The 26,882-nt window shown below is 35.4% G+C and overlaps 1 protein-coding gene across 3 annotated transcripts in view; it reads left to right on the top strand.

Annotated features, from left to right (window-relative positions):
* The first annotated feature begins 229 nt into the window (after nucleotides 1–229).
* Nucleotides 230–26,882, top strand: part of LOC113398878 (potassium voltage-gated channel protein Shal) — an 86,689-nt gene continuing 60,036 nt past the window's right edge. For all 3 annotated transcript variants that reach the window (XM_026637816.2, XM_026637817.2, XM_064219232.1), the window contains exon 1: nucleotides 230–1,356. In XM_026637816.2, the coding sequence (XP_026493601.1) occupies nucleotides 242–1,356 (1,115 nt within the window). In that variant the 5' untranslated portion in view covers nucleotides 230–241. The remainder of the gene's footprint in view (nucleotides 1,357–26,882) is intronic.

Raw genomic sequence — 26,882 nt, 5'->3', positions numbered from 1 at the left:
AATATCAAAGAAAGAAATATATTGTAAACATACTTCGGTCTTTACGTACATCATAAATCCACAACAGATCGCGATAAAACTTAAACATCTGTACTCTTTACTACTTTAGGCTATTTTTGTTCATCACCTGGTCACACCGAGTCATCTGGGCGGGCTGCCCGAAATAGCGCGATGCAGGGGTGGGGGGTACGGCTGCTTACGATTTTCAGTAGAGCGGCGACGGTGGCGCCGACAGCACGCGATGGCGTCCGTCGCCGCATGGCTGCCGTTCGCGCGCGCCGCTGCCATCGGCTGGGTACCGATAGCCACGCACCCGCTTCCTCCCCCACCCGTCCCCAAGGACCGAAGACGCGCCGAGGACGAGAAGCTCCTCATCAATGTATCAGGACGACGTTTCGAAACATGGAGGAATACTCTCGAGAAATATCCGGACTCCCTTCTCGGATCGTCAGAGAGGGAGTTCTTCTACGACGAGGACAGTCGAGAGTACTTCTTCGACAGAGATCCAGATATATTCAGGCATATACTCAATTACTACAGGACTGGGAAGCTACATTATCCAAAACATGAGTGTTTAACTGGCTACGATGAGGAGCTCGCGTTCTTCGGTATCCTGCCGGATGTTATTGGCGACTGTTGTTACGAGGATTACAGGGATAGGAAACGTGAAAATGCGGAACGTTTGATGGACGATAAGCTCAGTGAGGCGGGAGACCAAAGCCTTCCCCAGCTAACAGACTTAAGGCAAAAGATGTGGAGAGCCTTCGAAAACCCTCACACGTCGACGGCTGCTCTAGTATTTTACTATGTGACGGGTTTTTTCATCGCTGTCTCAGTGATGGCCAATGTTGTAGAAACGGTTCCGTGCGGACACAGGCCCGGTCGAGCGGGCACCTTACCTTGTGGAGAGAGATATAAGATAGTATTCTTTTGCTTGGACACGGCCTGCGTGATGATATTCACGGCCGAGTACCTGCTTCGACTTTTCGCTGCACCGGACCGTTGTAAATTCGTGAGATCTGTCATGTCAATTATTGACGTGGTCGCGATCCTGCCGTACTACATCGGCTTGGGGATCACAGACAACGACGACGTGTCGGGCGCGTTCGTGACCTTGAGAGTGTTTCGAGTGTTCCGTATCTTCAAATTCTCGCGGCACTCGCAGGGTCTTCGTATTCTCGGTTACACGCTCAAGTCGTGTGCCAGCGAACTTGGATTCTTAGTATTCTCTCTGGCGATGGCCATTATAATCTTCGCCACTGTCATGTTCTACGCTGAGAAGAACGAGCAAGACACGAACTTCACATCCATTCCTGCCGCCTTCTGGTACACCATCGTGACCATGACCACACTTGGGTAAGTTCAGTTTAGTTATATATGTACATATAGTATGAGAAAAGAAATTCATTTATATATTGTAAAGCGCGGAGCTGACACCTGTCGCCGACATTAAAAATTCAAGCCCGTAAATAACTGTCATGGCGTCGAAGATTTCCCTCCATAAAGAGCTTAACGTATGAAATATTGATGCTAAGCATTCGGTTTTAATTGCGTTTTCATTTGTGTAACGAATGTATGATCGTAAAGAATATTAAGTCATTTTCAGTCGCTTTAGGTACAGCGTTATGTTAGAAAGGTTATAATTGAATTTGGGTATTAAATCGTACAAAGATTTTTTGTTGGAGTCGCGATGCTTTGCTAAATGGAATTCATATTTAAAATCATTGAAATAATGGTCTTTTTAGTAATTTATGAAAATGTAACTTAATTAATTTGATTAATTTTACATTTAATTGACAAACACAAATAAAATACACATGTGCATGTTGCTAGAAATAGTATAAATTTACATCTTTTAAATTTACCAATGCGAATTTATATATGAATATTTTATACCATTGTCCTCTAAAATATGTATCGAGAATGTTTTACAGATATTTAATTGAAATATTGATTGTGTTTGTGATCAATTGAAATTATTAAATTTATATTAAAACTACGATTTAACATAATACTAAATTATATTTCATTATATAAAAAAGTAATGTGTCTCGATTGAAACAATTATTTTTGATGATAGAAATGAAAAATATTGAAGTGAAACACTTATAATATAATAAATAAAAACAAGTGTATTTACAAACAAAAAAAAATACATGGGAATGAAACACACTTCTAGGCGTATTGCCAAGTGATGGTAAACAATTTCTCTATTCAGAAGCGCGAGTTGGTCTTCGAGAAAAAAATGTTACACAGATTATATAAACATAGCCTAATATTTATTTCATACATTTTTTAAATTTAAATTTTATTGATGAATCCACATTTAAAAAAATATAAGCTAAGTGCGAGTAGGACTCGTGCACGAAGGGTTCCGTACCATTATTTATAAAAACGACAAAAAATCATCTCTGTTGTATGGAAGCACCCCATATTTATTTATGTATTTGTTGTTATAGTAACATAAATATATCATCTGCAAAAATTTCAAGTGTCTAACTATCACGGTTAAGAGATACAGCCTGGTGACAGTCGGACAGACGGAAGGATGGATGTACAGCGGAGTCTTAGTAAGATGTCCGTTTTACTCTTTGGGTACGGAACCCTAAAAATATACTTAATAGAATATTAAAATGACTGATTGATTTACAAGGAACGTCCTTGACCACTGGGTCTGACATGATGAAATTTATCACAGGAATTCGTTATGCAACGAAAATGAGGTAGGTAAGAGAAAATATTTTAAAGTTGATCTCCTAAGGGATTTAAATGGGCGTTAAAATTTTGTACGGAAAATCGTAATTTCTTATATTAAAATATGGCAATTGGTATTTAGACTTATGTTAATGAGATAATGACGGCTTATGGAAGTTCATCACTTAAAAAGGTGAAATTAATAAATAATAATAATAATAAATATTTGACAACATCACATACATTACTCTGATCCCAATGTGAGTAGCTAAAGCACTTGTGTTATGGAAAATCAGAGGTAACGACGGTACCACATACACCTAGACCCAAGACAAGATAGAAAACTAATTAACTTTCTCTACATCGACTCGGAGTGGCGTACCCATGAAAACCGGTGTACACACTACTCGACCACGGAGGTCGTCAAATATTCAATTCAAATAGGGATGAAAGTTTGTATAGGATTTTACCGTCTTACAATGTTTCAAATATATGAATAACTATTTATTCTTAAATCAGGATAGTGTAATCAGGGATGGTCATTTTTTAAGTTATAACCTTATAAATATTTGAGGCTTACGTTTATAAGTATCAGACCGACGTAATAGCGGTAATCGATTCTATGCCATCGGATAGATATTAATTTATATTTCCTTGTGATAAAAATCACGATTTTTTATGAACAACATATATTTTTACTTTGTATGAGGTTTAAGTCATGAAGCTTTCCGGCCTTTTAGGGTTGCAGATTGAAAATCTTTCAACGTTGGACACAAAGGGATGATGGGACGTTGATAGGACCCTTGCTTTGAATACGACCTAATGGTGTCTTGCGTTAGGACGTTCAAAGCGATATGCTAATTATATCTCTGACTGATGGTGCACATGCCTTCGAGATTGCTTTATATAAAATAAGACCGTTATTAGTTACATACAATTAAAAGCAATAATCATGGATGCAATGATTTTGATTTTATCCTGAGGGATGAAATTAAAATCAAAATATACTTAATTCAAGGCCGTAAAGTAGAAACATCAATCCTTAATTCCCAAAAGTATAATATTGGCGTTTTAGTTTCTTCCATTCCACGTACAATATACGTAATTATGATCAATAAATCAACAACTACCAACTCAAAGCTTTATATCATATTTATTGAGTAACATAGTTGCGTAGTTAGTTAATGTTGTTTGTTATATAAATGATATATAAAGGTAAGTACAGATATCAGTAGAGTTCTATAGCAAAAAACTCAAAACTCAACACAGAACACAATCGTATAGTGGCAGAAAGTGATATGCGACAGAGATAACAGTAATTATAAATACGCATCCAAATAGTGTTACGAAGTATGTCGGTTTCGACGTTTCACAAGTGAGATACGACTTGAGCTCTCAGCGATGCTGATATGAAACCGTTTTTTATTGAAAATATTAAATCATATATTTTCCATTTTTTTTTAAAAATACCATCAAAGATTTTAATGATTATTTTGATTGCTTCAATTATATTTCTGTGTAAACGTGTGATTTTTGAAAAGGATCGGAATTGTGTAACGGATCTATAAGTCTATCCGTCAGATGGTACCAACCCATTTCTCCAGAGAATATAATGTTCATATTGCTTATCAAAAAGGTTACATGTCAGGATTTAAGGCTCACTAGTTTTTTCCTTTGTTCAATGCGTTTTATAATATAAATATTTTTTACCGTTTTATGTATGTACAATATACATATAGTAGTTTAAATATTACGTGATGCCAAACTGAGATATTAAACCTAGAAAGTTTTACCTTCGGTTACGTAAGATTCTTTTCTAGGTCGAACCATTTGGAGCTTCAGACGTGATAGACACATAGACGCCACCTACCAAAACGAGTGGAAGGGGTTGATAACAATGTTGTTACAATATATAAAATGATTTACACGAAATAATTATTTATATACATCTACTGAATTAGATGATACGAATGGACTTGGGAATTTCAAAATGGAGTCTGGTTTAGTTGAGACGTTATTATATACAAACCACATTTTTAATTTTTAATTTAAATCTTCACAAACATCATGAATCGTCCGTACCTTTTTAACAATTATATATTCGTCCGTAAAATAAATAAAGCCTTCACAATTACATATATATATTTTTTTATTTTTTGCAACTATTTAAATAAAAATAGCAATAAAATACATACACAGAAATTACTAAGATCAAAACAAAAAAAAAACCACAAATAAACAAAATGTGACATCGAATTGAAGCGATATCATTGGTCAATTAATCTATGATATTTACTATGAATTTGCGAAAAAATGGCGTTTTGAACGTCAACGAAATTGTTATCGGAATTTTGGCTTTCGAATTTTGAATTTCGAAGCAGAAACGAAGCTGTTATCAGAACTCGGAAGTAAAATCAAAGTGGAATAGTAATGGTGAAGTAGTAGAGTTGTATTATAAATAGAGATATATTAATAAAGGGTTAGTAGAGTCCAACAACCAAAAATGCCGAGATGGCCCAATGGTTAGAACGCGTGCATCTTAACCGATGATTTCGGGTTCAAACCCAGGCAGGCACCACTGAATTTTCATGTGCTTAATTTGTGTTTATAATTCATCTCGTGCTCGGCGGTGAAGGAAAACATCGTGAGGAAACCTGCATGTGTCTAATTTCAACGAAATTCTGCCACATGTGTATTCCACCAACCCGCATTGGAGCAGCGTGGTGGAATATGCTCCATACCTTCTCCTCAACGGCAGAGGAGGCCTTAGCCCAGCAGTGGGAAATTTACAGGCTGATTATGTTATGTTAGAGTCCCACATAGGTGAACTATTAGCAAATCGCATGGAATACGTTAATATAATGTTTGTTTACGGTTATTTCTTCAAATCAAATCAAATCAATTTTATTCAAATAAACTTCACAACGAAGCGTTTTTGAATCGTCGATATAAAAATACTACCACCGTTTCGGAAAGCAGCCTCCAGCGAGAAGAAACGGCAAGTAACTCGCATAGTTGCTCTTTTCAAATAAACAGATTTACAATGATGTTTTTTTACAATAATTAGTGTCCTGTGATGGAACCCGAGCCGTCCAGGCGTTTTTTTTCTAAAAAGTACGCTTTTAATGAATAATAAGATTTATTTATTAATTTAGTCTTAATAAACTTTTTAAATTTTATAAATGGTAAATTGATTATATATATTATTATAGTATATTCTTCGATTGAAATAGGCTATAGACGTACATTCTATTCCAACCATAAGAGGAGAAAAGCCAAATAAACAGAATTTGACGGCAAATTGAGGCGATATCATTGGTCGAGAGATTGATTAATCTATGATATTCACTATGGATTTGCGAAAAAATGGCGTTTTGAACGTCAACGAAATTGTTATCGGAATTTTGGCTGTGAAATTAAAGTGGATTTAAGTAGTTAAGTGTTGTGTTATAAATAAAGATAATATATTAATCATAAACTCTTAATAGTGCACAATATAGCTGACATTAGCAAATCGCATGAAATACGTAAATCTATGGTTTGTTAATCTTTACTCCGACTTCGATCGAAATAGGCTATAGACTTAATTTAATAGTAAAGCTACAATGTTGTATATATTCAAGCAATGTAATATTTCTAGTTAAGGCAGTCGTGACATATATAAATAAAGTTTGATACAGTTTGTCGTGTCGTGCGTGTTACTTAACCTGGGTTTTTCTAGTTCAATCGCTAAGGGCTGGTAAGTACGTTGTATTTATTCGTTTAATGAATTGTAACCTCTTTGGAGCTATGAAAGTATAATTAAGATCGAAACTGATTGTGTTTGTTATGTTTGTTAGAAAAAATTAACTTATAAAGACAAATTTGACGGACACTTTATGTAAAAAAGCAAAAATTTATGGAAATGACAAATGTACCTCGTCTTAGTTACGTAACAAATAATTGACCTTTTGAATTGAATTACATTATATTACATTAGTAGCCTGTAAATTTCCCACTGCTGGGCTAAGGCTTCCTCTCCCTTTGAGGAGAAAGTTTCGAGCATATTCCACCACGCTGCTCCAATGCGGGTTGGTGGAATACAAATGTGGCAGAATTTCGTTGGTATTGGTTCTGTGGTCGAGAAAGAGGAAAAATTAACTCCCTCTCAACATTTTTCATAGATACTCCGCTCCTATTGGTTGTAGTATGTTAGTCTATAGCTAAAGCCTAAAGCTTTTCTCGATAAATGGCAAATCTAAAATTGAAAGATTTGTTCAAATCGGACCAGTAGTTCCTCACATTAGGGCGTTGAACCAAACAAATATATAACTAATGTATTGTAGTTACAAGATTATATGTATACTAATAATTATTGAGATTATAAACTTTGTTAGTATATGTAATCACAATGTAAAAAACATAATACAATTTGCAACATCAAAAAAAAATAGCAATTTCGTATAACGTATATAGACCACAGATTAAATAAATTAATTGTAAACGCGATGTGCAACCTCTGGCAGATTATTTGCGAGCACGAAATGAGATTACGCCCAACATACCAACATATACTTATATGACGTTGCTAGTTAGTGTAATTCGGTTTCTATAACGCTGTATATTATGTACATATATTTAAATAGTAACAAGTTCATATCATATATATGTATTGAGGTCCATTGTTATAAATGTATAAAGCTAGTAAAAACTATCTTTTTTTTAAAGTAAACTGATAAATACCTGATATGTGGGTGGTACCTACCTAGACGGTCTCGCAAGCCTTATCACCAAGCGAAATAAAATTATCTTAATAGTATGCAGTAGTGTGGTTATTTTAATTGCTGCCTCGTTGGTCTAGTGGATAGATAAGGACGTGGGTGCCGAGGTTTTGAGTTGAAGCCCCAGTTCTGTCTTTCGAAAAATTCTTAGCAACAGCCCGGAGTCTGCATATTGGGAGTGTTCACTTCAGTGCTAGGGATCTTGATCCTGAACTTCGGCAGTATCAGATTAGTCGTCCCATCGGATTATCCGAATGACGGAATTGTGAGTGCACCTGTGTTCGCACATGCTCGTACAATAGTCCTGCGTAGTTGACTCTTCACTGAGTTTGGCCGCTTTGTCCGAAATCAGTCAGCGATATTATTATGAATTATTATTATTGTGTTCCATAGCGTGTTTGTTATGAGGCAGATTTCTTCTGACACGTGTTGTTTCCCAACTGTTTCCATACTGAGCACGAAATGTATTATAAACACAAATTAACCGTCATAGTTGTGCTTGTCTATAATATTACAATAGAAAATAAAATCAAGTTATTGTGTGTATGGATAAATCAGTGAATTTATGGTATTAGGCAATAGGGCTTCAGTTTCATTGTAGTTTATGGTAGATAATCGATTTATTCTCACCGATTCTAGTAGTATCTTTAAAGATCATTTGTGTAGTAACTATCACAATTTTTTAAATAATATCACCTTATATGGTGTAGAGTTTTTTTGTAGTCGTTTATCTTTTCATTGAAGCTGGGATGCAGCCCGTTTGACTGCTGGGGTCGATTTTCTTTACGCATTTGTTCAGGTGCAAATTTCGTATTGCCAGTTCATTTTAGGTCGTATTTTTCTATGTCCTTTTTGCAGTATAAAATTAAATAGCAAGACAGCTTTGCCGTTGCCAACTCCGTGCCAGATGCTATTGTAGTCATTAAAATATATATTTTCAACCAATTTCAGTATAGTTTTTTAGTATAGTACAGTAAATCTATCAAATATCCTAAAATTAATATATCAGATAAAAATACAACTGTTAAGCGGAGCCAGACCGATTTCATCTGGAGTAGAGAGTCTGGCCCAAAAGACATATCAATCTACCATGTACGGTGTATTTCAAATAGTGGAAAAGACTAACTACTGAGTTTCGTGCAGGTTCTTCTCAATATAATCCCCAACCAATATTTAAAAAAAATAAAGTAAAACCAAAATTAAGTAAAACGACGATTAAAAGTGCTTTTTGACAAAAGTTCGCATAGAGCTCTAAATTGATAGGCAGGGTAGGGAAACTATATACCCAAGATATATTTGTTAAATTATGATGAGGTGCTTACCTATTCAGACGGGCTTGAACAAACCTCGACTACCAAGTAGTTTTCACATAAAACAAAATATAACTCATTGATCATAAAAATATAAAATATAATGACACTTCTAGTTTTATTTTTGTTCCATGATTTCTTTAGTAATTTATTTATGCTAAGCGCTTTAGGTCTAAGTAACTTAAAGTTCACGCTTTAAGCGGATTTCCTTCTTTACTTAGAATCTGTTTCGTTAAAGCCGGTAAAGCTTGAGTTAGAACAGTGTGCATTATTTAAAGATATCTTTCATATTTTCGTAATTGAAAAAACCCAATCAGTTGAGCTTTTCTAGAAGATACTCAATACTCACTGAAGGACACGATCATGAAATCATATTGTGATATACTGAACAATATCGGTATTGGGGTTATTCTCAACGAAGCTAATCCGATTGTTCAGGTGATTTTGAAAACCACAAATATGTGCAACCAAGTGCAATGTTTATTTCCTAAGCTGATAGGATGGCAATCTGAGACGACCTATCAGAGTTCATAATGCAGAACGAACGGCTTTCTGAGAAACGGTAATAAACATTGTCAACGTCCATACTCAAGCTTACTGAGAATTTTGAATAATTTGACACAAATATTCGATAGTTTTTGATTGGTCCGAACTCGGATGGGAACAAGATCTCTGGATCGTTCACCTGCATGTTTGTCTTTAACAAATTTTATTACGTACAATAAAGACTATTACGTATTTCGTAGACTTTCGAATCTGAAAAAAAATACTTATCAGAGTTTTGTTACATAACTATTGAATCGGGACTTTAAAACTATCAATTTTAAAAATAAACAATGATACTTAACGCTATGCACATATTTATTTAAATTAATACCAAGTTAACGTAATACAATAGTTTTTCATGGACAGACAGATAGACGAAGAAACGACTTGGATAACAATGTCTGAAGCGATTAATCATTGAGTCAATTTGTAATTGGAATTAATATACCAAGAATTCTAAATATGGAACAAGAACGTGTATAAAACCATTATAAATTTCTTTGGATAAAACTCAAATATAGTACATAACGACATACAAAACTGTATTAATACTAGCTGCGTGTCCCGACTTCATACGATACGATTTTTTTAAAAATATATTTATAAAGAAAAAAGCTGTTTGTTTGTTTTCACGTGTTTATATTTGTGTTTATAAATCGCCTTGGGCTCGGATAAAATTATATGAGGAAACCTGAATGTTTTCGACGAATATTGTCAAATGTTTAGCGATCAACGCAAATTGGAGCGACGTGAAGGGTAAAGCTCCAAAGAAATACCTTGCCTTAGCCCAACAATGACATTTACATATTATTTTTGACTACTTCGACAACCAAATCTCAGGATCTTCCAGTTCGATTTGATCAAATATTTTTTTCATTTAATAATAGCTAGATGAACCTGCGGCTTTGCCTGGAATTCAGTTTTGACAAAAATCCATCTATCGAAGATGAAGGTGAAAATCATTCTAGAAGTTACATACAATCCTTCATCACCAATGTATCCTGACCTGTACCAAATTTTATCGAAATTGGTATAGTGGTTTAGCTAAGAAGGCGTATAAGACAGACAGATATAAATGATTACTTTTATAGATATATATTTTTATATTATGTTAGCCATTTATACTAATATTATAAAAGCGGAAGCAACTCTGTCTGTTTGTCGCTCTTTCAGGGCTGAACCACTGAACCGAATTTGATAAAATTTGTTATGAAGCCAGTTTTAACTTATGCTCAACACCTAACGCGCAACAACTGAAATACGAGCAAAGCCGCAGCGTCTAGTAGTCTATATAACACCCTTTACACGGGGATGAAGCAATACCATTTAACGGGGGTAAAGCCAAACGGAGCAGCTAGTTTAAATAATACATTAAAAAACGCTACAGTATCGAATGAATGCATATATTGAAAAAAGTTGGCGTTCGTCCAGTTTTTTGTCGAATTCGATACATTTGGCCCTTGAAATGAACGGCTTTTGGCACGTCGCTGAATTATTCCCTTTAGAAGTATTTTGCTCTCTTCTTGTCTATTTTGCTTTGTTTGTATATAATATTATATTTTATATAATACTATTATATGATAATAATTTTCTTAATAGAATTGTTTGAGTTGGTATGGACGTCTGAGGCGCAGAGAGGAGACACACGCAACTAAAAGAGAGATGAGCATGAGCGTAGAGGGAGGTGGGGGAAAGAGGACGACCTAAGAAAACATAGATGGAGTGTGTGAATGAGAGACATGGATGTGAACAGGTGACGAATAATAGAGGAGAATGGAAAGAAAGCACATGTTGCTCTGCTTCAAGTAAATTGGGACAGGGGCAGGGGAAAGAAAGAAGAAGAATAGAAGCTCAGGGGGCATAACATCTTAGATCTTAAGGGGGTGGCGTATTGGCTATGTAATGGATGGTTCCTTATGACACCACCACTCGTCATCAGATGTCCAATTTGACTACCTACTTGAAAATAAAAGAGCTATTACTATATATGTATTACAAAACAAAAACTCTGTTGGAGAATATGACGTTTAGTCCAAGTGTCGTAATAAATATGTAAATAACATATCTAAATCTAGTCAGCACGAATGATTAACGTGACGAGATTTTGTAATATTTTACAGGTATTTTAGAGTATCGGACCTTGGCCCGTGACGTCCATCCAGACATTGACCCATATGCTTTGATCGATATTATGACGTCACTTGAAACCGTTTAAAAAGTGATATTTCATTGTTTTTTTTTTTCTTTTGGCAATTGTCCGATTTAACAAGTGGATATATGTTTTAATTTCAAAGAGTATTTATTGAGTTTTTAGTTGTTTTGTTTTGAAATGCTACTGTTTCTTATTCTAATTAATCGACTGGAACTTGGCCAATTGTAATGTATATGGTATAGTCAGAATACTTTTTCCAGACAAAACTGCTTTTGACCGGTTAAAAGTAAATTTGACCGAATTTGATAGACATAGCTCAAACTAAGTTTTATTTTGTTGATTTCTATTTGGTTACCGCTTGGTTCGTACGGTTTTTGTTTTAAGAAACATTACACGCGCATGGAAATACACGTTTTCCATTATGTTTAAATCCCCGTTTGGTTGGTACGTGTAACAAATTCAAATTTATTCATTCCAACATATACTTATATATTAATAATGATGAAAGCAAAAAATCTACCAATGGTTTGTAAAAGGAATAACTTAAAACATCTTAGTAGTCCGAAGTCGGATATTTGCACTTTCGTTCAATTTTCGGGAACCATGTAAGGCCGTTGATTCTTTGCCTGAGATATTTCCGGTCATGTCAGATTTTCCATCCTATCAAAGGGTCACAATATGAGATTTAAAGAAGTAGTGTGCATTTGTGCTAAGAGAATAGTCTCGTAACAGTGTGGTTGGATCAGGAAGTCGATGAGGAGGATATCATAAATATTTGGATATATCATTGCAAGATATTTTAATAGACATATCTGAAAAGATGTGATGATTTGCTTTACAACGGATTAATAAATAGTTTTTTATAATAGCGAATAACATAATCTGATATAATGACTGCGTGGAATGGAGGCAAGAATGTTAGAAGCGTTTCCCCGTTTTATCTGATCCTCTGGGCAAAAAATGAACCAGCCCTCTTGTCATCAGTGGAGGCAATAAGGCGAGGTATACTTTTAATGAAGGTTTTTGCACTACTACTCCAAGGTCCAAGTATTTCAATTACAACTGTGACATGGGATGACATTTGCAAATAAAACGATATTTTTAGTTTTTCTTTTATAATTTCAATTAATGTTTCACACGACGCGCAATGAAAACTATATTAGTGAAATCAATTTTCCCGCCATGTCAAGTATCTGTCAATTTTGATGTTACCAGATAAAAAAATAGAATATTATAATAATTAACGAGCTGTGACTGTGACTGTGACTTCGTGCGGGTTTGAGTTTAACAAGAAGGTTATTGTTCAGTTCGCAGATTTTACTGTAACTTATTAATTCAGTATTAGGCAACTATTTGATATTAAGTCGTTGGTGGATTGAACCCAACGTGACGGCGGCGCGAGGACTTCGCTCGGTACTGGACAGTATTTGGACATTGCAGCATGAATTTATTATTATTATTTATATAATATATAATTATAAATTGAAAGTAGCCTAAGTTATTCCTTATTTCATCTGCCAGTGGCATCAAATCGGTCCAGCCGTTTCAGAGATAAGCCGGAACAGACAGACAAAAATTGTAAAAAATGTTATTTTGGTATACTCGGATATACCGTGTGCATATGCATTTAATAAAAAGCTGTTATTTGAATATTACAAACAGACACTCAAATTTTATTATATGTATGTATAGATATACAAATTGATAAATACTTGTCTGTTATATATATGTATATAATGATAATAATTATTCTTAAAAATGTAAGCTTTCTTCGATGCGGTATTTGGCTAGTCGTATAGCGAATTGGTAAACAAGACATATAACATATGTATGTTACAAGATGAATAATGGATATAATAATATTTTATCCTCATATTATAAAACAAATGGCAGTTGGAGCGCATGGAACATAATAGTGAAGCCACAAAAGCGAATACAAAATTATAAGCGAATATGAATGTAATTATTTAAAAGCTGGACGCTTGCCAAGACAATAAAACGTAGAGTGACAATAACTGTAATGAAATCTAATTATATTTATTTAATAAAACTTGTTACTTCTATTGAAATTGACGGTATTATTTAATTTTATATAATCGTACTCTAGCTTTTAAATCATAAGTATATACTGAACAATAATATAATAGAGCATAATTAAATATCTCTCGTATGTATCTTTTAAAATATATACTTTTAGTTTCCCAAGTATATTCTCTCAAATAGTCAATAAAATGGCGCTCATGGAATGCAGGACAGACCCGAAGAGGCATGACGCTATAAATGAGCGTCACTCTGTTTGCCGTCACGTCATACGAGTTGATCTTACCAAGACGCGCAAATAAATACTTTCCATCGAAAATATACAATGACTAGCTGAACCTGCGGCTTTGCCCGCGCGAAATTTATGAAACACAAACTTCGAACTCCCGTTTTACCCCTTTAGGGGTAGAGTTTCGTTAAAATTTGTTCTTAGTGGATGTCTACACCCTATAAGAGACCTACCTGCCAAATTTCAAGTTTATAGGTCCTATATATAGATCCTCCTGCCCTTATCTCAATTTTACTCGGGGTCGGCGCAGCATGTCTTCTTCTTCCATACTTCTCTGTCGGACGTCATCTCACAAGTAACATTCTTTCTAACCATATCGTCTTTCACACAATCCATCCATCGTTTCTTGGGTCGTCCCCTACCTCTATATCCATCCACATCCATTCTCAAAACCTTTCTCACAACATGGTCCTCATTCCTCCGCATAACATGCCCATACCAAGACAGCCGGTTTCTAGATAGCTTCTCGATTTTTCTTCCTCGAAATTTCAAGTGTATAGGTGTTATAATTTATCAGATTTCGTGATTAACCAGTGAGTGGTATTTCGCTTTTATAATAAAAGTTTATTACACGTACATATCAATTTAGTAAATATTATATGAAATATTTGCGCGATGTTTAACGACTAATGGGTTAATTATTTTTATAGTTTAGCGCCGGCTGCCAAGAACGTGACCAAGCTACTTTCGAAACGTAAAATCAACAAGTGTTTCGTTTACACGTGAATCATGATTTTTTACTATAGACTACGACCAGACTTCGACAATATTGTGGGTATACATTCAACCGTTCATTTTAAGCCAGCGAAAGAAAAAAAAAACGGTTTTTTGGAACGAACTTTTATGCGACTTACAGTAGAATGAACTGGCAATATCGTCACGTAAGAAAAGGCCTCTCTCTCTCTTTCTCTTTCTGTCTCTTTCTATAGTATACGTTTTTTATATGACACTATTTAAACTTAAATTTTTGTTAATGTTTTATTCATATACAAGAAAGCAACTTCGTTCCAATCGAGTGTTTCTAGTTAAATTCGTTTTTAAACTGTATCAAGTCGAGTCATATTACTTAAACAGTTTATTTATTTATTTATTTGACAACACCAACAAGTAGTACAACAAAAATACACAGTAAACCATAAAAGTCATAAAAAGTAACTGGGTAATTGCCTACTTTTTTTACAGGAGTTCTAAGATTACTTGGAAATTGAAATATGTCAACATTGTAAAAAGCTAATTGATAAAATAAAACATTATAAAATGAATAAAAATAAAGAGACAATAGGAAAACAGTCTAAATACGGTTTTATGTCAAAATGTTAAAAATAAATTAAATTACGCAAAATTATCGATTGTGAGTTTAAAAAAAATGTTAGAATTTGTAAAATGTCATAATGAAAATATTAAGTTTGAATTATACATAGGAATATTAATTATCAGTTTGTATGTAACATCTTAAAACCAGGATAACCATTTGGAGTTAATGAATTATCATTAAAAATGTCAATGTCTGGATAAACCGTTGAATTATTTTCGTTTTTATTATTATAATGTAAGGAATTTGCTATTTTATATATGCTGTTGTAGTTAATAATTAATCTGTTCATTGGGGATAGACGACCATAACGTGAATGAGCAAAACTCTCGACAAAAGGTGTGTAAGTAGATGCTCTGAAGGATCTAGAAGGAGCAAATTTATTTAAAAATCTTCACGCAACTGCAACATATACGAGTATATTAAAAAGATCAGGTAGGGCAAGCCCGTTATTACTCATGTTGTCGCTGAACAGGGTTTAAATAGTTAATATTTTATTTAGCCAGTGTAACTACACAGGCACGGACATAAGTAGCATCTTAATCCCTAAGGTTGTTTGCGCATTTGCGATGTAAGGGATGCTTAATATGTCTTACTGTGTCAATGTCTATAGCGGTGACCACTTACCATCCGGTGGCCTAATTCTCCTAATACAAGCATAAATCTTAAATTATTTCGGGTCTCCAAATTATGTAACGCAAATCTTAGATGAGTGATTTTATTTTTCGCCTTTGCCTTCCTTATTTCTTTTTATAAGAATGTAAACTCTCATTTAAATATTGAATTGATAAAAATTGCGTTCCATTTGTAGGTAACGTTAGTTTATGGCAATTACCTAAATAGAACGCGCTCAATACCTAAATTAATAATTCTTACAATCACAATAGGAACATTTTGAATAATTTCAGAACGAAAAATCTAATGAAAGTATTGTTTGTTTTAAGACAAACAAGCGCGTGCAGCGCTTTCTCATAATATTTACAAGCGACCTAAAACGTTTCTGTACACACGTGACTTCGCCATTATCTCGAAACTATTCTTTGTATTAATTGGGTTAGAAAACAAAATAAACAGTTTTATTTTTTATTCGCTGACTGTAACGGAGGATTTATGCAGCGTTGGATTTCGTCGACGTTTTGTATTCATTCGTAAAGATGGCGATTTGAATGTCGATCTAGTTTCTATGGACTATTATGTTCGTAATAAAAATCCGGCGCAAAGTTGGAGAGAAATGCTTCTTTACTTTTCAAAAAATTTAATTGCTTATAATTTACGATGTTATGTTTGCCGGGTTTGAGTTACGAATGTTTAATTTTTATGAATTTTGTAATGTAAATGATAATGATAAATTTGATTCGCCCGCGGCTTCCACATGTGAGGCCAGCTTTGGAACGTAGGGAGTTTAGGCAGGCCCTAGGACGTCACGGTAGCATATGAAAGCGATCCCGGGGCGCCGAAGAGACGGAGAGGGTACAGCTGGTTTTTTAGTGGGTATTCCGGTGTACCGGGGCGCATTCGTCGTCCTGGCACTGGTACATTCCCCCACTTCCACGTGGGGGAAACGCGTAAAGAGATTTTCCAGCGATATTGGTTAGGTACCCTATGTTGTTTTTTGCTCCTCTGAAAAACGTATACGTGTCGTAGTTGAGACTTAAAAGCGTTACAGACAAACAAACTAAATTTCGCATCCATAATAATAGTTAGAGAATAGAATATATAATAATTATTATTACGCTTGATTGTACTGCATAGTTACTGTACGGAAAATTGCTTAAGGCAAATTTTAATTATTCCGCAGTACAACCGGCGGTCTTACGCCTAATTAGTCATCCTCTCCAGACAACATTACCAAAGAGAATACGCAGATGAAAAATACTTTTTATTTTGTACTAGCTGTGCCCGCAACGTTTGAATTTAACAAAAAAGTTATTGTTGTAGCTTAAGTTACTCCTTGTTAAATCAGGTATCTGCCAGTGAAAGTTACGTCAAAATCGATCCAGCCGTTTCAGTGATTAGTCAGAACAAACAGACAGACAAAATTTAAAAAAAAAAATGTTGTTTTTATTCAGTATAAAAGCGGTTATTTTAATATTACAAAAAGATACTCCAATTTTATTATATGTAGTAAAGAATATATAGATTTGAAATTACCAAGCGCGTTGACATATTGACCACCCAATTATCTCGTCCGTCTCATTCGTCATTGTCTCTGTAAGAAACATTAATCGCAGATGGTAGGATTTTGGGCAAACCGATCTGGGTAGGTACTACCGACTTATAAAATATTTTATTTCAGTATTGTTGAGTTCCGGTCTGAAGGGTGTGTGTGCCAGCGTAACAGGCACACGGATATAACGTCTTAGATCCCAAGGTTGGTGGCGCGTTGGCGTACAACACCATTGCGCCGCCAACCTTGTACTGATTAATATTGCGTACAGCGCTAATGTCTATGGGCGAAGGCTGCTTACCCTTTTTACACAGTCACGAAGAGTTATTTATAAAACTCATTAGAGAAATTAAATAAAAATTCAACGCAACGCAGCTAAACAAATGTACTTGGAATATTATAATCCCCCCCCCCCACACATACACTAACGCCCACGTGTAATTAACGCAATTAAAATGCAACGCTTTTAACTGATATAATTGAGGGTTTTTTTAATAATCTTCCTATACAAGCTTAATTTTACACCTAAGCGTATCTCTAGTAACTCTGTTACCTGTTCACACTCAAACCTCTTAAGTGATTTGGATGAAATTTGGTACAGAGATAGTTTGAGTCCCGGGGTGTGAAAACGAGAAGGGGGGGCGGGGGTGAAAGTTTGTTAGGGAAATCAATCACTTCTTAAGTAAGAAATATAAAATTAATTATAATTTAACTTCTCGTTAACTTAAATATTTAATATCCATTCTAGGGGTTCAAGCTTGCTTCATACGAAATTTCATCAATCCGTTCAGTTTAGTTCACTTTCAAATTAATAATATTAGTATAGATCAGAAACCCTGCTAATGACTTCGATCTTTAATAGGTAATCCCAAGTATATATAATATAAACTTCTATATTAATTATTTCATGTAGGTCTACGATAGACCCGATCGAAACCTATCCACAATTATAAATCGTTAAAAAATAATGATTTTTGAGTCGATAACAAATATCCGCAAAATTCGTATATTCGAGATATCAATGACATGACAGTTCAACGGGCGGCCATGTTTGACGTTTACGGGTGCGTTCAGAAATTTTGTTTGAAATAATAACTTCGGGTGCGGTTTTACTTTTATTTGTTTTACTCGAGTGAAGCCGGGTTTTCAATTCATCTAGTACAAAAATATTTTATTACAGTTAAATGTAAATTTAATAAAAATAAATGTATATTCAACCGCTTATTACAATTTACACAGCTCGCGAGTTTTCTACAAAGACAAACTAAATCTTAATGTTTTCATTATATATTCTGGTTAGGTTAGCTTTTAAGGTAACCTAGATTTTCAACGTTGAGAAATGTTTTGTTTGCAACTCTTCCGTATTTATTTAGCAAGTAAGTAACAGCCTGTACATTTCTTATTGCTGTGCTAAGACCTCATCTTTGAGAAGGTTTGGAGTCTATTCCACAACAGTGCATGGTGGATTTTATTGAAATTAGACACATGCAGATTTTCTCAGGACGTATTCTTTAACCGCCGAGCACGAGATGAATTACAAACATTAATTAAACACATGAAATTCAGTGTTACTTGCCTAGGTTTGAATCAGAAATCAACGGTTAAGATGCACGTGTCGTAACCACTGAGACATCTTTACTTACTTTGTATCAATAATATTTAATTTAAATAGAAAAAAATATTTCATATAATGTCATCTTAAATATGTACGTCTTTTAATTGATCATGTTTTTTATTGTAAATTATTTTAAGGATACGGTCAACCATTATCACTCAGCCAGTCGAAGTTTATTGCAGAATGTAATACCAAAAAATGCGTTAAAACGTCTAATCCACTGTTTTGTGCATACAGTTACTCCAACTTGCGAGTATTATTATTTACGGTACTATTTACGTAACTGGTGACCAATTTTACTTATTAATAAGGTTTACGATACGATCCCGACTATCTGATCTAAATACTTTGATTTCTCTTGGACCGAACCGTAACTGGATGGCATTTGTAGAATAGAAAAATGACTGAAAGGCAACGATAACGTCCGATATAAAGTTTGCTAATAGAATTAGGGCCCCGTTCAAGGCACTTTCTTCGGATTATCGGTCCGACTGTCTAAGCACCGGATGCATTTGCTGACTTTCATGACCGCTATCTGGTCTCTTGCTAAGGCTGTCTTAGGGAATTTCTGTCAGCCCTCTTTTCGATCTTTGCACAGGGACGGTGAGTCATTGGCCCTACCGCGAAGGAGAAAGCTAATCTTTTAGGCTCTCTCTTCGCTGCGAACTCGACTCTGGATGACCGAGGAAAGTCACCACCAACAATCCCGCGGAGTGATACCACGATGCCGGAGGTTAAATTCCGGCAAAGTGCAGTTCGTAAAGCACTTCTTTCCTTGGATATTCATAAGTCGAGTGGCAATGGCATCCCTCCAATCGTGCTACGGACTTGTGCTCCCGAGTTGGCACCGGTCTTAACGCGTCTTTTCCGGCAATCCTATGCATTCGGCGTCGTCCCGAACTCCTGGAAGACTGCTTTGATGCGTCCGATCCCTAAAAAGGGCAACCGCTCAGACCCGTCCAATTATAGGCCTATAGCCATCACCTCCTTGTTCTCCAAGGTAATGGAGTCCATTATTAACTGCCAGCTCCTGCGGTACCTAGAGGAGTACCAGCTGATTAGCGACCGCCAGTACGGTTTCCGTCGGGGTCGCTCAGGCGGTGATCTTCTAATTTACCTGACTCATAAATGGGAGGAAGCAGTTGAGAGCATGGGGGAGGCATTAGCACCCAGTCTGGACAAAGCGAAGGCCTTCGATCGCGTGTGGCACAAAGCGCTTCTTTCGAAGCTTCCTTCCTGTGGGCTTCCCGGGAAATTATGCAATTGGATTACCAGCTTTTTGGCAGATTAGAGCATCAAGGTCGTTGTCGGCGGTGCATGCTCCGACTTAAAATTCGTCAATGCTGGTGTTCCACAAGGCTGTGTTCTATCGCCCACTCTGTTTCTTCTGCAAAACTCAAAACTCAAACAAAATTCCTTTATTCAACATAGAAGCATTACACTTACTTATTGATGGTCAAATTAAACACTACCGGTTAGAAAAAAGGAAAACCCTGACCTGAGAAAAACCGGCGAAAGAAACTCAGCGGGTCTTTTTTTTGTCAAATTAATTAGATACATAATTGTATATGAATAGAAACAGCCAGGAGGAGGACGATCGTTTCATTCCCAAGTTGTGCTATCAAACATAAACTCACTAATTGTATAGTAACCTTTCGCACACAAGCGTTCCTTAACAATTTTTTTTTAATTTGGCAACAGAAGCATTTCGAACGCTTTCTGGGATCCTGTTGTAGAAGCGTATACATTGCCCCACAAAAAAGTTTTTGACCCTATACAGTCGAGTAACATGAGTAACAAGATTGTGTTTTTTCCTTGTACCAATGTTATGAGAATCACAATTTCTCATAAAAACATTAATATTTTTCCGTACATACAAAACATTACAGAATATATATTGAGAAGCAACAGTTAATATCTTAATTTCTTTAAATTTATACTTTAATGATTCCTTGGCTTCTAGGTTATGCATATCAATGACTTGTTGTCAGACGACAGCACCATAGACACCTCATACACCGGCCGTGCTAATATTTCTCGGGAAAACGTCGAAAAAAACCGGAACAAACTTGTGTTTGAAATCGAATCTTCGTTAAGCAAAGTCTCGAACTGGAGCCGGCTAAACCTAGTCCATTTCAACCCCAAAAAGACGCAAGTTTGCGCGTCAACTGCTAAAAAAAACATCATTTGTCGTATCTCCACAATTTGAGAACATTCCGTTAGCCGCCACAGCTAGTATCGGAATACTTGGCGTCGATATTTCGAGCCTCGTTCAGTTCCGCGGTCAATTGGAAGGCAAAGACAAATTGGCATCATAAAAGCTCGGTGTGCTCAACAAGCAAGACAGTATTTCACGTCGGCCCATCGTCTAAGACTCTACAAGGCACAAATTCGGCCACACATGGAGTACTGCTCTCACCTCTAGGCGCGAAAATCCACAACAGCGCGATCTTTAAGACATTTTCTGTCTCGCACAACCACTTTGTGGAACCAGCTTTCGCCGGCGGTTTTTCCGAACCTATACGACTTGGGAACCTTCAAGAAAAGAGCGTACTCCTTCCTGAAAGGCCAGCAATGCACCTGCAAACCCCCGGTGTTGTAGATGTCCATGGGCGGTGGTAGTCACTTTCCATCAGGTGAGCCTCCTGCTCTTTTGCCACCTCTAACTTAAAAAAATTACCCGCGAATCCCCTCTAGGTGTGGTCACAGGAGCATGCGAAAGCGATCACCGCTAGTTTTTTTAGTGGGTATTCCAGTGTACCCAGACGCGATGGGCACCCGTGAGACCACTTGGGGGAAGTGCGTAATGCGTTTTACTAGCATGATAAAAAAAGGGCTAACACCTTCCCCATACGTAGTCGAAGCTACGGGCTGAAACTAGTTATAACATAATAATATTCTTAAAATTTTAATATTACCAAGTAATACTCTAAGTGCATGACCAATTACATAATGTCTTATGAATAAACGTTCTGTGCATATATTTTAAATTCAAAACATAATCATTTTATTTTATTTAAGCTGTAAAACAGGGCACAGCGCCCTATTTAAGGGTCGCTGACTTTATAACGTTCTTACCATCAAGCAAAATATTTTTTTGTTGCCAGTGCTTATAATAAATATTCATTTTATAGAAATGTCTTCAACATGTTTAACTAACTTCGAAAAAGAGGATGTTATTATTTTTTTTTATACAATAGGTGGACCGGCAGATCTGTCCATAGACATTGGCGCTTTTAGAAATATTAACCATTCCTTACATCGTCAATGGGCCAATAACCTTGGGAACTAAAACGTTATACCTGTATTTACACTGGCTCACTCACCTTTCAAACCGGAACTCAACAATACCAATTATGGCTGTTTGGCGACAGAATACCAGATGAGTACCTACCTAGACGGGCTTGCACAAAGCCCTCTCATCAAGAAAGAATTTATGTATTTGACGCGTGATTAATTTAAGAATTACAGAAAGATTTGGTTGATCTCTAGTTCATTTTATTAACTCATATATTTTTATTTGACGGAAAAATGACTTTTTTCATAAATGTCTGGAAAATCATATCAATAAGTTTATCAATGTATGCATTTAATTTATAATCTTGTATAAATCAAAAACGATTTCATTTAAATTAAGAATATGTAATTTCTCAGGGGCTAGTAATTCGTTCGAGTTTTCTTTCATTATTCAATATTTTTAATCTGTACTGCAATAGGATTTTACTCGGACATTTATAAATGATGGATAGGAGACAGGATATTTATTCTGCTGTTTTTTATCCTTCTATTATTGTGATGATAGCTGTATTAACAATAGATTCTAACAAGAATCTTCTTTGGAAGGTTTTTATGCCATCAAGCTGCAATAACCAAAGCGAGTTGGTGCATAGTGCATACATACGTGGCAGAAATTTGTCCGACATTGTATTGAGAAACTGTTCCGTTTCATCTCAAGAAAATTTACTAAGAGCAGGGTCAAATTATAATTGCTGTATTTGTCCTTTTTTAAGCGGCAACATTAAACAAAACACTTCGAAGTTTGAGTTAGAATTAATAGAAGAAATTGCCTCATTGCTTTCGTTACAATTAGACGAACTGATTACTTTTGCGTTCAAAAATTCTGTTAAAATTAATCTTAAATCCATATAAATTTATTTTGATTTATTTTTTTATTGCTCAAGCAAAGGTGTGATTTTGATATGTATTTACTTATTTATTATTATTAAATCATAATTTTAAACCGATGCCCGGTGAGTGTGTTTTGTTCGTAGCGTAATAAAAAATCATGTGTTAAATTCAGTTGAGTAAATTTTTGTTTTGCTCTGAATTTTTTAACAAAACTATAGTTTCAAATTGCCATCAAGTGCTCTCGAGCCAGCCGCTTCTCAACAAGTTGTTCAATTAAAACGAGGCGAGCCTTTGGTTTAAAGCTAATTTTATTATAGCAATTTTGTATGCTTTTCATTTTTGTTTAATATTTATTTTGTTTAGTAGTTTGTATGTAGCATATTTTAAGAGGAAAGAAAGCTTATCTGTATCGTGTTATTGGATATTATTATGTATATATTTTTAAAAAACGAATTATTAGTTTTTTTATACCTAAGTTCGCAGTCTAGGCCAAATGTCTATCCAATTATTAAAAAAAAAAACGAAATCGAAACAGTACTCTTACTTTTTTGAAGTTGGCTGTTCTTACAATAGTAATTAAATAAATGTTTTAAGAACTATTTTCGAAAATATATTAAAAATTCCAAATATCACCCGCACCACCTAGATGTCCGAAAATCAAGTAACACCGGGGGGCTTAAAGGCCGGCAACGCACCTGCAAGCCTCCCGGTGTTACAGATGTCCATGGGCGGTGGTAATCACTTTCCATCATGTGAGCCTAATGCTTGTTTGCAACTATAACACAAAAAAAAATCAACACACAGACAGACAGACAAGAATCATATAATGTATTTCATATTTTAGAAGGCAAGTGAGGAGTTTATTGGGAAAGTGACTCGCGCTTTTTGCACTAATTTTATGCCGATCCTTTCTTATTCTCTAAAGACCTCCAAAAATATACACACAAGCCTTTTTAAATCCCACTGCTGGACAAAGGCCTCCTCTCCCGTTTTAAGAGAAGGGGTGTGAGGAAATACGCACATGTAGAATAAAATCAGGCAAGTATCTAGTCACCAGTAATCAGTACTTGAGCTGGGTAGTAGAATAACCCTAAAGTTTGTCTTCAAAAGGGGGGGATGTCATAGCCCAGCTGTGGTTCATATACAGACTGTTATTTTATGTAAGTCACCGTTGAATGTTTTACTTTAATGTCAAAATGTCTTTTACAAAATAAGATGAATGGACCAAGATATTTGCTTACTTTAAAGCAATTAATAACTCTTCCTTAAGGGGGACACGTCAGGCCCTTCTGTTGCGGCACAATTTATTACCTGTGCTAAATGTTGTGGCCTTATTTCACTCCTTGCAACGATGAAATATTTATCCAACCTAGGCGTTTTCTAGGCTGTGTTTTCTTGACCTAGAATATTAGATTTGTGGGTTAACAATTCTTCGCTTTTTATATTACATAATTTTCAATTTACTTACATACATTACATACATTACATTAACAGCCTGTAAATTTCCCACTGCTGGGCTAAGGCCTCTTTTCCCTTTGAGGAGAAGGTTTGGAGCATATTCCACCACGCTGCTCCAATGCGGGTTGTTGGAATACAAGTGTGGCCGAATTTCTTCGAAATTAGACACATGCAGGTTTCCTCACGATGTTTTCCTTCACCGCCGAGCACGAGATGAATTATAAACAAATTAAGCACATGTAAATTCAGTGGTGCCTGCCTGCCTGGGCTCGAACCCCAAATCATCGGTTAAGATGCACGCGTTCTAACCACTGGGCCATCTCGGCTAATTAATTTTAAATTTAATAAATATATATTAAAGCTCCGAATTTTTGTTTTTATATTTAGCAAAACATTGGATAAATTCGTTAAATGTATACATTTTTATAAGAAATACAATTCTCTAAATTAAAGGAATTACTAATATTTCTATTTACCCCTCCTTTTAAGCTTATCACTAGTGTTAGGATTTGGGATGGAAATAGTCCAAGGGGTCAAGATCGATCCTGGGACTTTTTACATCGTAGGCCATTGCGCTTTTGATTTTCTAAATAATGTAAATAATTATATTATTTAGGTACAGCTATAATGTTTGAACATAGTTTTTCTCATCATAGGGTTTTGTACAAGTCCGTCTAGATACTGCCCACCAGAAATCGACCACTAACTGATCTTACTAATAAACTAATTTATAAACTAACGAGTCCAAAGAAAATATAAAATAAATTATACGGTCAAAATTAATACTTATGTAGGATATATTGGTCACATAGGATCAAAACCAAACTCTTTGAGCGACATTTTGCGTGTGGGGGGGGGGGTAGTACGTGTATTATATGTAAATTGAGACAACATTTCGCCAAATACACTGTTTAAAAAAAAATGTCATAGATTAGCGGACTGGCAAATGGGTTAACTGATGGTAAGTGGTATCCACTGACACTGGTACCACATAGACATTGGTAATGCAAGAAATATTAATCATTCTTAATATCACCAATGCGCCAACAATCTTGTGAACTCAGATGTTATATCACTTATGCCTTAAGCCTGTAGTTATACTGGTTCACTCATACCTCAAAATGGAACACATCAATACTAAGTATTATCAATACTATCCAGACCTACCATCAAGTATATAGTACAGTCGAAAAGGTAACAGTTAATCACAAAACACAATAAGTCACAAAACGCTGAGCTTATAAACACTGAGCAGTTCGTAGGCAGGTAGTGTGATGCGTTATAGCCAATAGGCCTCATGCGAATTATTATACTGGGTTTACCTGTATTCATGAAATATTCAATTTGTGCCAATGAATTGAACACGTGGATTTCAAACAAACATGGCGGCCTTCAATCCGTCTAAGCACCATTGAATTTACTTGGACAACCTTTTACAATTTGTATTCAGAATTCATCTCGAGCTGTGCAAAAAAAACGATGTAAATAAATATGCATTTGGTGCATAAAATACTCTCAAGCATGTGGAAGAAACTCTCTGGAGCAGCGCAGAGCAATGAGCTTCAAACCAGACTGTAAAGAGGGAAATAGCCTTCACCTGAACTCTAAGAGGGAATAGAGTGTATTTGGCCAGTCACCTTTGAGAACGGTCGCTCTGTCTTTAAGATTTCTTGCCATTTTTTCCTATTTGCTCAATCCAAATAATATTCTAAAGAAAGAGCAATGAAACTGTCCTTTACAACGCTATGTCTATGTCTTAAAAAAATATAACGTAAATAAGTCGGTGTACACATATATACATTACGTATTGTATATAGGTATATATATTAGAATAAATAACAATGGATCATACTTGGATCTCATTGTAATTCAATACTAATCGCTGTTTACTGATTTACGTCGGATATTTACAACTGAAGCTTCGGTATCCGCTGTTGATTGTGATGTTGATTTATGAGTATTTAATTGCCATTTAGGTTATTTAAATATTATAAGAGTGAGGGAGAAAGAACGAGTATTGATGATAATTTTATAAATGCTAAAGTAAGCAGTTCGCAGCTAGACCATAGAACATATTTGATAAGATTTGGTATGAAGCAAATCAAATCAAATCAAAATATACTTTATTCAAGTAGGCTTTTGCAAGCACTTTTGAATAGTCATTTAACAAACTAAAGTAAAGCTACCACCGGTTGCAAAAGCAAGGTTGAACTCCAAGTACAAACATAGGCATTTTGCATCCATTGTGAGTGTATATTGAGGATAGAGTGTTGTATTATATCTCTTTTTTAAATTATAACTCTGATGAGCAAAAGAGCCGCTAGATGGTAAGTAATCATGACTGCCAATAGACATAGGTGCTGTAAGAAATATTAAAATTTCCTTGCATAGTCAATACGCCCCTTGGGAAT

This window comes from Vanessa tameamea, chromosome 26 (genome assembly GCF_037043105.1).
Source record: "Vanessa tameamea isolate UH-Manoa-2023 chromosome 26, ilVanTame1 primary haplotype, whole genome shotgun sequence".
Lineage (NCBI taxonomy): Eukaryota > Metazoa > Arthropoda > Insecta > Lepidoptera > Nymphalidae > Vanessa > Vanessa tameamea.
This window is presented reverse-complemented; position numbering and strand designations above follow the sequence as displayed.